This window comes from Macrobrachium rosenbergii, chromosome 56 (genome assembly GCF_040412425.1).
Source record: "Macrobrachium rosenbergii isolate ZJJX-2024 chromosome 56, ASM4041242v1, whole genome shotgun sequence".
NCBI classification, from domain to species: Eukaryota; Metazoa; Arthropoda; class Malacostraca; order Decapoda; family Palaemonidae; genus Macrobrachium; species Macrobrachium rosenbergii.
The window spans coordinates 13,138,229-13,153,303 of NC_089796.1; the positions used below are offsets into that span (position 1 = coordinate 13,138,229).

Sequence of the window (15,075 nt, forward strand, 5' to 3'; positions counted from 1 at the left end):
TGAATTGTTAGTTGATGGTAGATTTGTTAGCCCCACCCAACAGAAGTTTTATATTAAAGTGTTAAAGTTTCTGTTGGATGCTTGAGACAGATAGATATTCAATGACTGAAGTAGGAATGATTCAACTGTGTGAAAAGCCATAAATTAATTTCTTGTTGGACAACTTACACATTGTAGGTATGCTCACTCACCACAAGGTTAAAGTTGCCATTGCTTTACTTTTGTACCTTTTGCCATTGTGTAAACTCATTATCATTTGCTCCCTGACCAAAGTTGACTATTACTTGAAGTATGTTTTGGAATACAGTATTGTATAAACTAAAAATATAAACAATATGTTCCAAAAGCTAGTTTAAAAGTAAGGAAAATATCATATGGTACAGTAGTATGTATTGCTTTTTTAATAGCAATCCAGTGCTCTTGTCTGTTTGTGTTTAATTACAAGATGACTCTACAGCAAACCTGTAAGTTCCGGGTCCAAGCAACTAAAATGCAAGGCAGGGATCCATGTCTGTCCTTTCATGAGGAAATCATCTTGATACTCACCATTTATTTTAGAAATTGCTGCTGAAGTTTGTTGTTGAGGAGGTGATCTGTGTAGCTAGTGGTTCCTGTTATAACTTGACATTGAACTGTGCCTAAACTGAGGAAGTATCAGGTTGATGCTCTTGGATGCTGTTTTTTTGTTGGGACGTTCATAAAGCAGTGGCACTGTATGGATTTGCAAACTGAGTAGGTTGTCAACTCATGGACAATGGTCAGTAGATAATTGATTGTTCAAGTTCAATGTGTCTTCATTTCTACCTAGAGATTGATCTCTTGGCCACTAAGGTCTGTTAGTTCCCAATTTGCATCATTCTATCAAGGCTTGAGAGCAGCAATGACAGATGCCTTCAGTCAGGACTGCTAACTATGGGTTGCAACATACTCTTACCTGTAACATCAGTGATCAGGAGCAGCTCTCGCTTTATCCGTTTTGTGGCACTTCATCCTTCATTGTGAGTTGTGTAAGAAAGATGCTTGATTTGGATACTAATTTCTTCTTATGATTTCACCTTTTTGAGAATGGAAAATTTGCATAATTTTATGTTGTCTTTGGGGAATCCATGAGGCACCTCAACACCTAATATTTTTGAGTTGTGGAGTCCTTTTATTTCATACGTCTATTGTATTTTCACCAAATTATCAAATGCTTCCAGGATGTAGCCTGGGGTTGATTGTCTTGTCTTTATTCTGTTATTATCTGGCACTGCTTTGAGGAGGAGGTTCTCAGTTGGTTTGGCTTGCTTTAGGGTAGGCTTGAAATGACCCTCAACATAATGGTGCCAATAGACCTTCAAAAATGGTTTTGTACAGCATGAGGAAAATACTGTGATCCCTGCAAGAAGTTTTTGATGGAACACTTCAGGAAGAAAACTTGTGGAAAGATTCATCTCCATCAGTCTTTGTTGCAGTGGTCAAATCAGCAACATAAAGGCCTGCTCAGGGTGTCTTAATATACTGATGGAGATATATTTTCTTATTCTGTGTAGACCTGAAAGACAGACCTCCTATGAAGGGATTCGGGTTTTTTTTGGAAAATGTGCCCTCTTGTTTTCCAAATTTCAGTTTGCTATTTCAAACCATCTTTTGTCTCCTTCCTTATTGGATTGAATATAAGAGATACTCTTCCTACAAGTATGTTGGGAGTGTTCATGTGGTAACTACCTAATTAGCTTTTTGATAATTAAAATTGGTATCCTACCCAATAAGCACTGTGGGAAATTTTGGTAGTGTGAAAGATGGAAGTTATAAAAAAATTTAAGATTTCATATATGTAACTTACCAAGTAATTACACAGCTATACTTTTCACTTGCACCGCAGTTAAAAATTTGAAGCTCGCGGTAGCGATTTGTTTATTTACAGTGTAGGTAACTACCCTGTGTTCTGTCAGGGAACAGTAGGTACAACATTAACAGTGATCGTCACTACTTTTCTGCTGGCTTTACCGTCACCATTGAATGGTTTGGTGGTTGAATTCGAGGTCTTTTCTTCGCTTTTCCCGAGGATTTGTGAAGTATCATTATTTTGGTAGCTTTTCAGCTTAGCTTAGTGGTTTTTCCCAGTTTATTTACGATGTTTGATTCCAGTTCGTCAAGTATTAGGTATTGTAGGGAGGGTTGCAAGACCCGAATAACCAAAGTAACCTACGATAGTCATAGTCATACGATCTGTGCAAAGTGTAGAGGACAAGAGTGTTCAATAGATCTCACTTGTGGTGAAGTGTTGTATGGGATGATATGAAATGGAAGGTTTTCATGTCTTATTTGGATAAGTTAGATAAAGATAGGAAAGGAAGGCGGCTATTAGAGCCGAAAGGAGAGCTCAGAGTGTAGAGAGTAGAGCTCAGAGTGTAGAGCCTATCACTAACATTCAACTCATTGACCGTAACATTCCTTCTCCTGCCCTTGCTTTATCCCCCATCCTTAGTCCTAATAATTCTCCATCAAGTCCTATTCCTGGCTCCCATGCTTACGATCCCGGTACTGTAGCCAGCCTTGAGGGTAAGGTCGATTGTAAATTCGATCTCGTAGTTAATGCTGTGTCTAAGTTGGGTGAATTGCTTAAAGTCCTTATGGACAAAGTGCAGAGTATTAAACAATTGTCAGTGTCAGTGCCAATGGAGGAGGTGGCTGTCTGTCCTGTTGACGCTCCCAGACGAAGGTCAGTGTCACACTCCCCTGAACCTGAGAGCAGACATACTGGAGGTCCAAAGGAGGTTAGCGGGGTTTGCCCATGGGCAGTTGCCCCCTCATCCGACTCAGTGCTTCGTAATTCTGACAGCCGTTGGAAAGGCGTCACAGTGAGTGCTCACCAGTTATCGTCTGACTCTAATAGTGACTCTAGCCAGGTGAATCTCGTCCCTTGAAGAGACATCATGATAGAGACGTCTCTCCCTTTTCTCCGAAGCTTGCAAAAGACCATTCTGCTAGATGAACATCATGGCAGACAGTTTAACTCGACGGAGTCAGGTCCTTCTGACAGAGTGGACCCTGCACTCCAGTGTGTGCGACAGCCTCTGGAAGTTGTGGGGCAGGCCGACAGTGGACCTGTTTGCCACATCGAAGAATTACCGCCTTCTCTTATTTTGTTCACCAGTCCCGGATCCTCAGACATGGGTGACAGACGCATTGCTGATAGACCGGTCGAACATGGACCTCTATGCCTTTCCACCGTTCAGCATGGTTAGGGGGGGTTCTCAAAAAATTGAGGAGTTACAGAAACATAGCGATGACCCTGATAGCGCCTTTTTGGCCTCTCAAAGAATGGTTCTTGGGTCTTCTCAAGCTTCTTGTGGACTTCTCAAGGCTGCTGCCTCAAAGTCCACATCTTCTCAAACAGCCTCATCTTTGGAAGTTCCATCAAGGACTATCTGCTCTAGCTCTGACAGGCTTCAGACTGTCAGGAGACTCGCCAGAGTGAAGGGCTTTTTCAAAAGCAAGACATCTTCAGCTATTTCTAGATGTAGATGCAAGTCTACCAGCTGAGTCTACCATTGATGGCTGCCTTCCAGGTGGTGCAGCACAATAACATCTCGTCTGCTAAAACCACTGTAAGCCAAATAGCAGACTTTCTCCACTTTCTCAGGACTTCCAAAGGACTCTCCACCATTATTAGGGGGCTGTAGAACTATGCTGGGATCAGTCTTCAAGCATAGAGATGTGACTTGGCCTCAATAAAGACCAACGGATCTGATTAAGTCTTTTGAGACTTATAAACAGGTGAAGGACAACCCTGTGTCATGGAACCTGGATGTTGTACTTAAATGGTTAACGGGTCCTGCTTTCGAATCTCTCCTTACCATTTCATTCAAGAATGTAGCTAAGAAGACTTTTTCTTGTTGTCTTGGCAACTGCCAAAAGAGTAAGCGAGTTGCAGGGCATAGATAAGCGCATCGGTTTCTCAAAGGGAGATGCTGTATGCACCTTCACTTGGCTTCCTTGCTAAGAACGAGTCCCCGTCTAACCCCTGGCCATGCTCGTTCTCTATTAAAAACCCTATGGACATTCTAGGACCAGATGAGGAGGAAAGGGTCCTTAGCCCAGTGAGGGCGCTATTTAGACAGGACAAAGAGAATCAGTAACCTCTGGTGTTCTGTCAAGAACCCTTCTAAACCATTGTCTAAGAATGCTCTTTCATTTTTTCTTAGAAGTCTGATCATCGAGGCACACTCTCAAATAGAAGATGATGTTCTACCTTCCTTTAAGGTGAAAGCACACGATATTAGAGCTGTTGCCACTTCATATGCCTTTAGGCATGGTATGTCGCTCTCGACTATCCTCCAGTCAGCATACTGAAAATGCAATTCCGTTTTTGCCTCACATTATCTTAAAGAAATTGAAACGAAGTATGAAAATTGTGGTACCTTAGGTCCGTTATTGGTGGCTGGTTCGGCATTGGGGGAGGAAACATAGGAAGCAACACTTCCTATCTGTAACTCCTTCACCTTGAAATTTTGGGTGTCAAGTTTTTTTTGAGGAGCCTGGGGTGGCTACTTATACCCAGAGTGCCCACCAGTCTGTGGTAGTGGTATGATGGTTTTAATCTTCATTGTTGTTAGTGTTGGTAACTGTTTTTATTGGTCGATTGTATTTTGGTACTGTGCCCAGGGCAAGGGCAGTTTTCCTGTTTTGCTGTATGGGTGTTCGGAAGTCTCCTTCACTCTAAGCCCCCTCAAAAGTAGGGACTTATCACGGCCATTCACACTGATTACTACAGATCAAGATGAGCACAAACCAAGGCAGTAATCATCTACTGCAGCTCTCTTACCAGGTAAGGTTACAACAAGCATTTTATCAATGCTAACAGATTTTTATGTTGCAAATTCATCCTCTTATCTGATTGTTTTTGGAACAGAGCATGTTCATTTATCCCACCTCCTATCAATGTGGGATTCAGCTACACAGTTACTTGGTAAGTTACATATATGAAAATGGTATTTTCATAATAAAATTAAGTTTCATATTTACCAAGTAATTACAAGATCAGAGCCCCTCCTCCTCCCCTCTGATGGACATTAAGTACAAAAGTAGTGACGATCACTGTTAACGTTGTACCTATTGTTCCCCAATTGAGGGCGGGGTAGTTACCTACACTATAAATAAACGAATCACTACCACAAACTTCAAACTTTTAACTGCCGCTCAAGTGGAAAGTATAGCTATGTAATTACTTGGTAAGTATATATGAAACTTAATTTTATTATGAAAATACCATTTTTCATGCACTAAATTCATTTGGACCATAAAATTTAAGTTTAGTTCTTGAATTCAGATTATGGCTAAATACTTGTTAATTTGATCAAGATTTATGTTCTATGAGAAAATAAATTTTTGGTAAATCTATCTTGGAAAGATCCAAGGTTTTTCTTTTTATTTTAACTGGAAACATAATCAGCATAATAACTATTTAAATTCAGTCATTAAGGTAAAGCTGTTGACTGCCTAATAAAGAAAATATAGTAGTACTTATATTTTTCCATGTAAATTTTCAGTTGAGTCTCAGATTATTTTAAGGGACCAGAGCCAAGGATTATGCTTGGGGGAACAGTATTGTGTAGTTTATTGTTTTAATCTTTGTTTTTCTAGGGAGAGACAAGATATATGTTTCATGCAGAATGGTACGACCCAGTGTCAGCAACTATAAAGAAATTCCATTTGAGTTTCTTTCCACGGGACAAATCTGTAGAAATGGTAAGAGTTTAGTTGTACATATTGGTACTTATTTTTCACAAGCACATGTATTCAACACCTTGTGTAGAACTGAATGGTATTCAGAACCTGTTGTATTATTATTTAGCCTGGTACAGTATAATGCGAGCGTCTGCATTTTGGGAATAGCACTAAATATGTATGTGGAAGTTACCTACTGTAACGTAACCCAGCCTTTGAAATAAAGACTGTTCCCAACATGCAAGCCACACTCCATTAACTGAAGTTCACTGAAGTTTCAGAGAAAAATAATGTAAGTACCCTAAAAGTGTAAAGAATCAGTTTTATAAGTGGAGTACCAAAGGCTATGCCTAATTAAAACTTTAGAGCAAATGCATATGTCATTTGCAGTTCCCTCACAAGCATCTAGCAGCTGGGAACTTGACTGAGTTGTACATTTATAATAGTCTATAGTAATTTAACCATGCCTTGAAAATTTGTACCAGTTTATCACTTTTCTTTCCCATTGGTTTCCACTTGCATAGATGAAAAGATGGTATTTGGAAGGCCAGTTTTTTGCGAACATCTCAGTTGACAGCTCATTGAAGTCAGATAATTTTTTCCCCTTTGTAAAGTAGATGAAGGATGTATTTTTAGTGTACAAAAGTATTTTTCCAATTGTTGGTTTTATATTTTCTAACATTCAAGATGGAGTTGGGTGCTATGATCATTATGTTTTGTTTTGTAGAGATACTGTAAATGATTGAAAAGCTAAAGAGCAATCAGTGTGGAATGTGGAATGTGAGTGAGGAATGTAAGGCTGATCAGTTTCCCTGGTTTTTATAGGCTTTTTTGGGGTTTAAAAATTTTAAGTTTTTTTGTAGGAAATACATATTGGTATCAGAATAGATTTATTTTTATGTAACCTTGAGTCTTTTCCTCTTAATTAATTCATACATTCTAGCTCGGGTATTATTTTTCAATTAGAAAAGTATATTATTGTGTCATGTGGGATTCGTACTGTATTTGGAGGGGCTGAAATATAGTCTGTATTTAGATATTTTCATTTAGTTTTTTGTAAGTATTTAACCTTTCTTAAAAATTCTGAAGTGTTCAGAAATGTTGCTAAGTTTTCAATTTTCAGTATGACCTGAGGGCACAGCGGTTATTTTTGAAGAGGTTCCAGGTAGAGGGGATTGATGAGAGAGATCTTTACCTTGGAAATACTATTGTAATTTTATCAAGACAACTGAAGATTATAGACTATGCTGATGCTACCACCAGAGAGCTCATCAGTGCTAGAAGGCAGAGGTGAGTATATTAGAAATTCTGATTTGACATGGCATGTGTAAGATAAATGCACTAAACCAGTTAACCATGTACTTGATGGTAATTAATTTTTCACTGGTTCTTCTGAAAGGGTTAACATGACTCGGGAAAAGTGAGGAAAGGAACAAAATCCCAAATTATAAAGATGTCAATAAATTGCTTACTATGAAGGATGACTGTCAGGTTCACATTCTTTTTACAGTATCAGAGAGTGCAGAACATACTGTCATGGAGCAGAGGGGAAAGACAGTGACATGTTATAAGGCAACTCTAGAAACAGTCTGTGTGACTGATGGAAAATCAGGAGATGCAGCCTTTTTGATTTGTAAAAATATCAACGTAATTATTACTTGAAAGCCATGTTTCCTAATGAGATATATCAAAGAAGCTCAGTGAAGGATAAAACTTCCCAGATATGGGAAGGCCACTAAGTAAGAACCCCCAAGATAATACAGTGATCTAATATAAACTTGGTAAAATTTCCAAAGGAGAGTATTTAACAAATGTGAACACTGTGTGAAATACATAGGGGAACAGTAAATATTTTGTATTTTGAATTGGGTTTATATGCTGTTGAGCAAATGGAATGTTGTGGCTGATCAACTTAACTTCCAGGGTAGTTAGCCAGAACAGATTGGTCCCTACTTTTTAGTGCATGGAAAAGTATTTTGAGCATTGGTGAACCACAAAGTTATAAAAGGTGCTCCTGGAGATCTGCTCTGTTCCAGACCCCAGGCTACCTAGAAAATGCCTTCCAGCAGCCTTTGGGACATCTGGATATCTTTTCTTCTGTCCCTCTGATTTGCAGAGTGATCAGCTGAGTTCTTTTCAGTTGCAGATAACCTTGGTAGCTCCTGGTTGTCCGTGTGCAGTAGTATACTGATCTGCCAGGTCTTCTGGTTGAGGCACACACAGATTTCCATTTGGTCCACTCTTTTCTGTTAGCTGCACATTTCAAGGTAGCCTCAACTGTGTTTACCAGGGAGTACTGTAGACAGAATGGGGTTGAACACCAAGCAAGTCCTTTGTGCTGGTGCCTCAATCACCAGATAAGTTAGGGGTTGAACACCAAGCAAGTCCCATGTGCTGGTGCCTCAACCACCAGCTAGGTTAAGAGATAGTTGGAGGTAGCCAAACTAGCCAGAAGAACTTGCATATTGCCAGAGGAAGGCTGTAGCACATTCAGTATAGTGCTGTAGCCATCTCGACAATTATTGTGGAAAGCTGTTGCATTTTCATCTTCAAACTTACAGTATTTCAAAATTTCTTTGAAAACCTGTCAATGCACTTTATATATTTTATCTAAGGTTATTGTGATATTTTCCCCTCTCTTGCATATTAACCTTACTTTATGTGCCACCTGACCTGAGAAGACAAAGTTGCTCCCTTTAGCTTTGTCCCTGGTTTTGCTGGACATGGGAAGACAACTGCTTGGGTAATTTGGTGTGACTGGTATTGCTGAAAATGTCATGAGCATGTGACATAGAAGTCTTGTATTACATGTGTTATTTTTTTATTTCAATTTTCCTTTCTGTCATTCACATAGATCATCTTCACTGATAGGGTCTCTCCTCAGTTAGAGCTACTTCTCTGCAGACCACAGATTTAGTTGATTCATCAAGACAAGCTCCTCTCAGTCCCTGCAGTGAAACCTGTTGTTCTGCTTTGAGCCTGGTCCTCCAATTAAAGGGCTTGATTTCTCATTCTCAGTATAGTTGTTCATGCTCATAGGAGCTTTGAATGGTTTTATCCATCTCATTAGCTTCAGCCTCCAGAGGTCACTACAGTATTCACCATTAAGACTTGTTCTGCTAGGTTTCATCCCATCAAAGCATGTTATTAGTTGCATATCCTTTTGTATCTTGTAGGGTTTGGGATTTCTCTTGTTCTTTTTAGTGAGTTTTAGGCAGAAACTCATAATCCGTCAGTTTCTGATACGAGCCTAGGGAATCTCTTGTTCCCCTCCCAATAAGAACTTTTGGGTGGCAAGTGACATGTTATAGGACAACTCCTTGAAACATCTACTTTTGATGGAAAAATTAAGATATGCTGCCTTTTTGATATGTGAAAGTAAAAATCCAGTGAGAACTGACCTCTTAGGCCACATTGCTGGGCTTTCTTTGTGATTCTGGCAGACATAAGAAGGTGGTGTCCAGAATACCCATTTTGTTCTGGCTTCTTGGAGTAATCAAATGGACATTTAGTTCATCCTGTGAGAAAGAGGTTGTTTAGTCCAGGAGAGAGCTCACAAAGCAAGGGATGTTGGGCTGCTACTAGCTATTTGGAGAATTTTTCAATTAACTGGGTAATGAGGGTAGGCCTGGCGAAACCAGACTACTTATCTCATTTTGCATTGGGGATGTTGCCCACAAGTCAATTAGCACTTCTCAGGACTTGTGGTGGCTGCTCAACATTGTGTGTCCTCCAAGTTCCTCTCAGATGAAAAAGCATTTTGCTTTAGGAACTGAAATGGTGTAAGGCTGGAGGTTGAATGGTTGCAACTGGCTCTCTCCTTCCATATTTCCTTTCCCTGCGGGGCCAAAGTTGGGCTGAGCATGTGTTGGAAGGGCCTCTATGCAGGTAGACTTCACAATTGGGCATCCTATTTTAGAGCCTTGGCTCATGTGGTGGGACTCCCTCTGTTAACTGATTTAACAGGCGTTGGCAGTAAAACTCTCCTCTGAACCTGTCTATTTATGTTTAACCTAGATATTAGTTGTCTTCTGACTTGTGCTACCCTATCTTTAGGGCAGCATTAGGTTCTAATGTTTTCCCAGAGTGAGAGTTCAGAGACATCTCATTCTGGCTCAGGTCCCTATCATTGTTTCATCTCTATGCCAGATTGTATAGGGGAGTCATTGCTCCTCTGTTCATGATTGTGACCAGGAGTAAAACATTTTCATGTCAAGATTGAACTTCAAGGTCAGTTGAGAGACTCCTCCCACCTAAGAAGTGTCTTCTGCATAAAAGGTAATAGTTTGTAATTTTTTGGGAACAAATACCAATTTTTTAAAGTAATTTGTATTTTCTTTGGTACATAAACCAGATTCTTTTATCATAATCCCACCGCAACCACCTCATGATTTCCCTGATGCTAAAAGAGGAAAGTGCTTGATGATGGCAGGTGATTGGGGATTCCCTGTACTTGCAACCTACCATTAGTTAACTACTGATTATCAGTTTTCAGTGACTGATTTCAGCTTGTGCTTGGGAATAATAATACATGAAAGAGTCTGATTTATATTCCTAGGAAAAATACAAATTGCCTTGAGAACTGTTACTTTATATTTCTGTTCTTTTACTTTATATATATCTGATAGGAATTGTATAGGTTTGTAGTGCTTGTTGGAAAGTAGTTTTTGTGGAACCATGTTGTTTTGTTTACCTTGTGCTCAGAATATTTTGGTTACTTGGTGCCCTTTTTCTTTATGGGCATTTTTGTTTTTCTTGTTGTTTAAAGCATTACTAATATATGGAGATGGGTAAGTTTTATAGAAGCAGAAAATTGTTGAGCTATTATCTTTGTTCTAGAAGTTGTTTTTATAATTGACGGTTATTTTTTCTTGTTTCTTCCAGAACTTTTGCTATGGTAAAACCAGATGCAGTACACAGACTAGGCGAAGTCATTGATGTCATACAAAGCAGAGACTTTGAGGTCAGCCAGATGAAAATGGTTCAGCTTTTGAGATCTCAGGCAGCTGTTTTTTACAGAGAACATGAAGGCAGGCCTTTCTTTGAGTAAGTATTTTTTGCATGCCTTAAACCAGTTTACTATTCCATTTTGATTGCAGTGATATTGTTTCACTGTTGATTATAGTAGTGAAATGTTCAGATGAGGGGAAATCTTAATCGGGTGGGGAACTGTAGCATCAACACAAACCTCAACATTCCTTTCTCTCCTTTATTTACACTCTATGCTAACGTTTTGGACAACTGTCTATATTCAGGTTCTGCAAAAATTAAAAACTAAACATTTACTCTCAAAAAACATAAAATGAATATGAAATGAATACAATGTACTGTACACAAATGATAAAAATGAATCTGAATTAAAATACTTTCCTGCTGAAGGCAGAGTTATTTATATTTAAGTTAGGTTTTAATTTTTCTTTATAAAAGGTTTCTAACAGTCTTAGCCCAGTTTCAAACTGAACTCGACATAAAATACTGAAATCCGAAAAATTAAAATTAATGTTGCATAAGTTGTGGCAATGCTCTCTTATTGAGGACTGAGGTGGCTTACCTAGAGGTAAAAGGGTCCTTAAACTTATGCCTCTGTGTTTAAAAGCAATGGTAGACAACAGTTTCATTGAACTACTCATCTATCTGTTGACAAACAAGCAGTGTTTAATGACATCAAAGATCTGTTTTCTGTGTTAACTGATGAATACAAGAAAGAAATTAATATATCGTTGTTTGATCAAAATAACATGAAAACATTCACGAGGTGGGATGACAACTTTCTCAAGGATGATTTAGAAGAGTGGCTGAACAATGATGGTGGCAATCCTGGCTTCGAGCTGATGTCTGATAACAAGATAGCTGCTGCAGTTGCCACTGGTGAGATGGAGGAGGAAGTGCCTGAAGATGATAACAATGATTTGATGTACCTCACTTCCAAGATACAAGGAGAGGAGGAGGATCTTAGATGACTTCATTGAGCTGATGGAGAACCCCTACATAGACTCTCACAACTGTTTTGCCAAGGCCTTGGCATTTGCTGAAGGAGCTCAAGAAATGTGGTGCTGTTCATTGTAAGCAGAATCATCATTCTTTTCTTGAACGTACCTTTAACATCTTCAAACCCCCTGATCCCCTGCATCCAAGCCCATCGTCATCCACTTCTTCAGTAACTTGTTCCTTCAGCTTGGAACAACAAGCAAGTATTTCAGCTGTCTTTGTTGATGTGTGAGGTTCTTCAAGCCAGGATTTTTGTGTCTGGCGCTTTGATGCCTCTTTCAGCTAGTTCACTAATTTGTGATCTCCTGGAGGAAGAGTAGGCAGAGGAGGAGGAGGAGGACTTATCAGTCTTCCTTGAGAGTTGTTCAAGTTTGGCCCGCATAAGCAGATTTAGCATTGTGGTCTCTCTTATATACTGGTACAGGATACTGCACAGTTTGGTTTTTATCTTACCTGATAATGTACACTACTGTACTGTAACCTATACAGTAATCTACTGTACTTTTATCTTTTGTGTCCAGTACTTTACAGTGAATATTTGGCAGTGTGGTGACAGAACAAGAAAATAAGGTTATGAAATTACTGTTTTACATCTGTAGAGTTTTTTCTTTATCCGTACACTTATGTTATTGGCAAGGGTTCCTGGATGTGTTAATGTGAATAATTGAGGTAATACTTGTATAATAACAGCAAAATACAGTATTACAAAATTTTTATTTTTAAGGTAGTCTTGCTCTAGTAACATTTACTGTACCAGGAAATCCCTTTGACATACTTAGTTTTACTTTTGTCATCTAATAGTGTTCCCTTAAAGCCAGGATCTTGTGATAAATGCAAAACACTGGTAATATTCCTATACAACATACAGTATAAGGTACTTCTCGTCTGTTAAATCTTACATCATAATCTGCTAATATGGGAAAGAATTTTTCTGACTACTGCATATTTGTTTTGGTTGCTTTTTTTTTTGCTTTTTAAGATACTTTAGTTTACTTAATACTAACTAAGCATAATTTATACACTTCATTCAGAGGTCACGTATAAGTGTTCTGATTGCTGTCTAGCAAAGGTAACCTTCCTCTGGGGTTAGGATGAGCCAATGAAAGACATATTCTTCAGCCTTTAGGATTCATTGCAAAGTTGGTAATTAATAAATATGGTAATTAATAAAGTGGAGCTAGATTAGCCCCAGGCAGAGATTTAAATTGTGAAATTTTTGTAGGACAGACCAAAAGATTTTTTTTAAACAGAGAAAGAAATTAGACAAGAGATTTAAGTTGAACAGATGTGAAGAAGAGTTCAAAGTAATTTAGTGAAAAGTAAGAGTGAAAGAAATGCAGCTAGTGACCAAAAGATTTTTTTTTTGTTTGCTAATCAAGGTATTTCCTTACATGTAGCGACTGGCAGAAATAGTCATGGAGCATCATGTATGCTAATGTGTATTGAAGTCCTTGATATTTTAGGCTGAAGATCTTGAAGCATGGAGAGTGTTTTTTGTTTGTGTTTCTTAATTGTTTGAGTTGCAAAGAGCAACTTTTCTGAAGAAGACGTTGATTCAATTTCAGTGGAAAAGATGCATATAAAAATCGTTTAGGTTGACATAATATTGTCTGTAACGGTTAGTTTTGATTCTTTTTATTTGTAGCCGTTCAGTATGCCTAAGCATAAGCTGATAAAATGTGTTTGTAAATATACTTTGACAACTTAGGAAAAATAGTTCTATAAAAATTTCATGATGATGATGCTGATGCTCATTCTAAGCAAGCCACTGAAATGATATGTATTGAATAATAGAGATATTTTATATTAACCATATTTTGAATATTAACAGTACCTTAGCTAATACAAAAACATTAACTGTCACCTTTGTTATAGTAGTTTAAATGACTGGTAGTAGAAATAATATGATTGTTTTTGCTCATGGGTTTAAGGATCCATGATAGCAAGGAACTCTTGAATGTTTGAATGTGAAGTCTTTTGGGGTAAAGTTTGTTTACAGTATATGTGTGGATGTGCTTCGATTTTGATGGAGACTAATTGTCAAGAGAGTTCATGGTGTTGGGAATATTTATGCTGTAGTGTGTGTAGGACAATGGCTCATAAGGCTGCTTATTCTTTTGTGGAGTTGATATATGCAGCGTTGTCAGGTACTTCACAGAAATCCGTATTTTAAGTTTATTAAAGTTTTCAGTTTACTGTAATTGTCTTTTGGAACATTATTTGCTTACATTTTCTTAGTCTATTTTGAGAGTGAGATTTATTTTATTTATTTATTCTAACCTTTCCATTGAGATGGAAATAAAAATTATTGAAATGATCATTGTTATAGGTATGAAAACATTAATATGTGATCTTCCATTTACCCACTCATAATATCTTTTGGCTTCTTGGAGAACCTTAAATTTTTTTGTCACTTTGGAAAGCCACCTTTTATGATGTTGACTGAAACTTTTGCCAGGCCTCTACTGGATTACGTAACAAGTGGTTCAGTTGTTGCAATGGAGTTGATTACCACAGATGCTGTCAAGAGATGGAGGGAAACATTAGGTCCTACAGATTCAGAGGTTGCAAGAGAGGATGCCCCAGACTCGATAAGAGCAAAGTTTGGAAAAGATAAGCAGTCTAATGCAGCTCATGGATCAGATTCTGATGTTTCAGCCACACGAGTGAGTACTTTTTATTCTCGTATTTATCCAACACGGGAATAATAATTTTTTTTAACTACCTATCTGAAACATTCAAATCTCAGTTTGGAAGAAATGTTTAAGTTACTGTCCATTGTTATTGTCTTTTTAGAGTAGTGAATTGATAGTTCATAAAAAGCAAGCTTTTTGAAGATAGCAGTGAAAGTATTTTGACAGTGTTCTGTGTCAGCTTTTGGTGTTTACAGCACTTATTCTGAAGACAGTACTTTATTGATACCCATATAGATGACATTAGTGGGAAACTCAGGAAAGTTTAAAAAATCTTAGTAGCCTTGGTTTGCTTTTCTTACATATTAGGGTTTGTCTAATAAAGTCAGTATTTTTTTATAAGAATATTTATGTAAAATTGCTTGCCTCAACTTTCATGCTGAAAAGGATAATTATATAAATTAAATGTTGTCTTGTTATGCTTCAGGAAATTGAATTCTTCTTCCCCTCATCAAAAATGAATAGTGCATTAGTGCCAGAGACAACTGCAAGATTTGTTAATAACACTTGTTGTATTATCAAGCCTCATGCTATTGCTGCTGGTATGTATTTGGTGAAGAAAAACATATTTTGAATTTATATTTGTCTTTGACTATGTAGTTAATTTCCTTGTTTCATGTGCATCTTGTAAAATATATTTCAAGTTCGGAGTTTGAAGCATACTGACCAAGTAGAAGAAACA

The 15,075-nt window shown here is 37.9% G+C and overlaps 1 protein-coding gene across 6 annotated transcripts in view; it reads left to right on the top strand.

Annotated features, from left to right (window-relative positions):
- The window catches only part of nmdyn-D7 (nucleoside diphosphate kinase homolog 7), a 63,792-nt gene that overhangs the window by 14,493 nt on the left and 34,224 nt on the right, over nt 1-15,075 (top strand). For all 6 annotated transcript variants that reach the window (XR_010852461.1, XR_010852462.1, XR_010852460.1 and 3 more), the window contains 5 exons: nt 5,629-5,733; nt 6,836-7,002; nt 10,597-10,758; nt 14,159-14,366; nt 14,821-14,935. Coding sequence is in view for 3 of the 6 variants with exons in the window: in XM_067101274.1 (XP_066957375.1) it covers nt 5,629-5,733; nt 6,836-7,002; nt 10,597-10,758; nt 14,159-14,366; nt 14,821-14,935 (757 nt within the window). In the remaining 3 variants the exon portion in view is untranslated. The remainder of the gene's footprint in view (nt 1-5,628; nt 5,734-6,835; nt 7,003-10,596; nt 10,759-14,158; nt 14,367-14,820; nt 14,936-15,075) is intronic.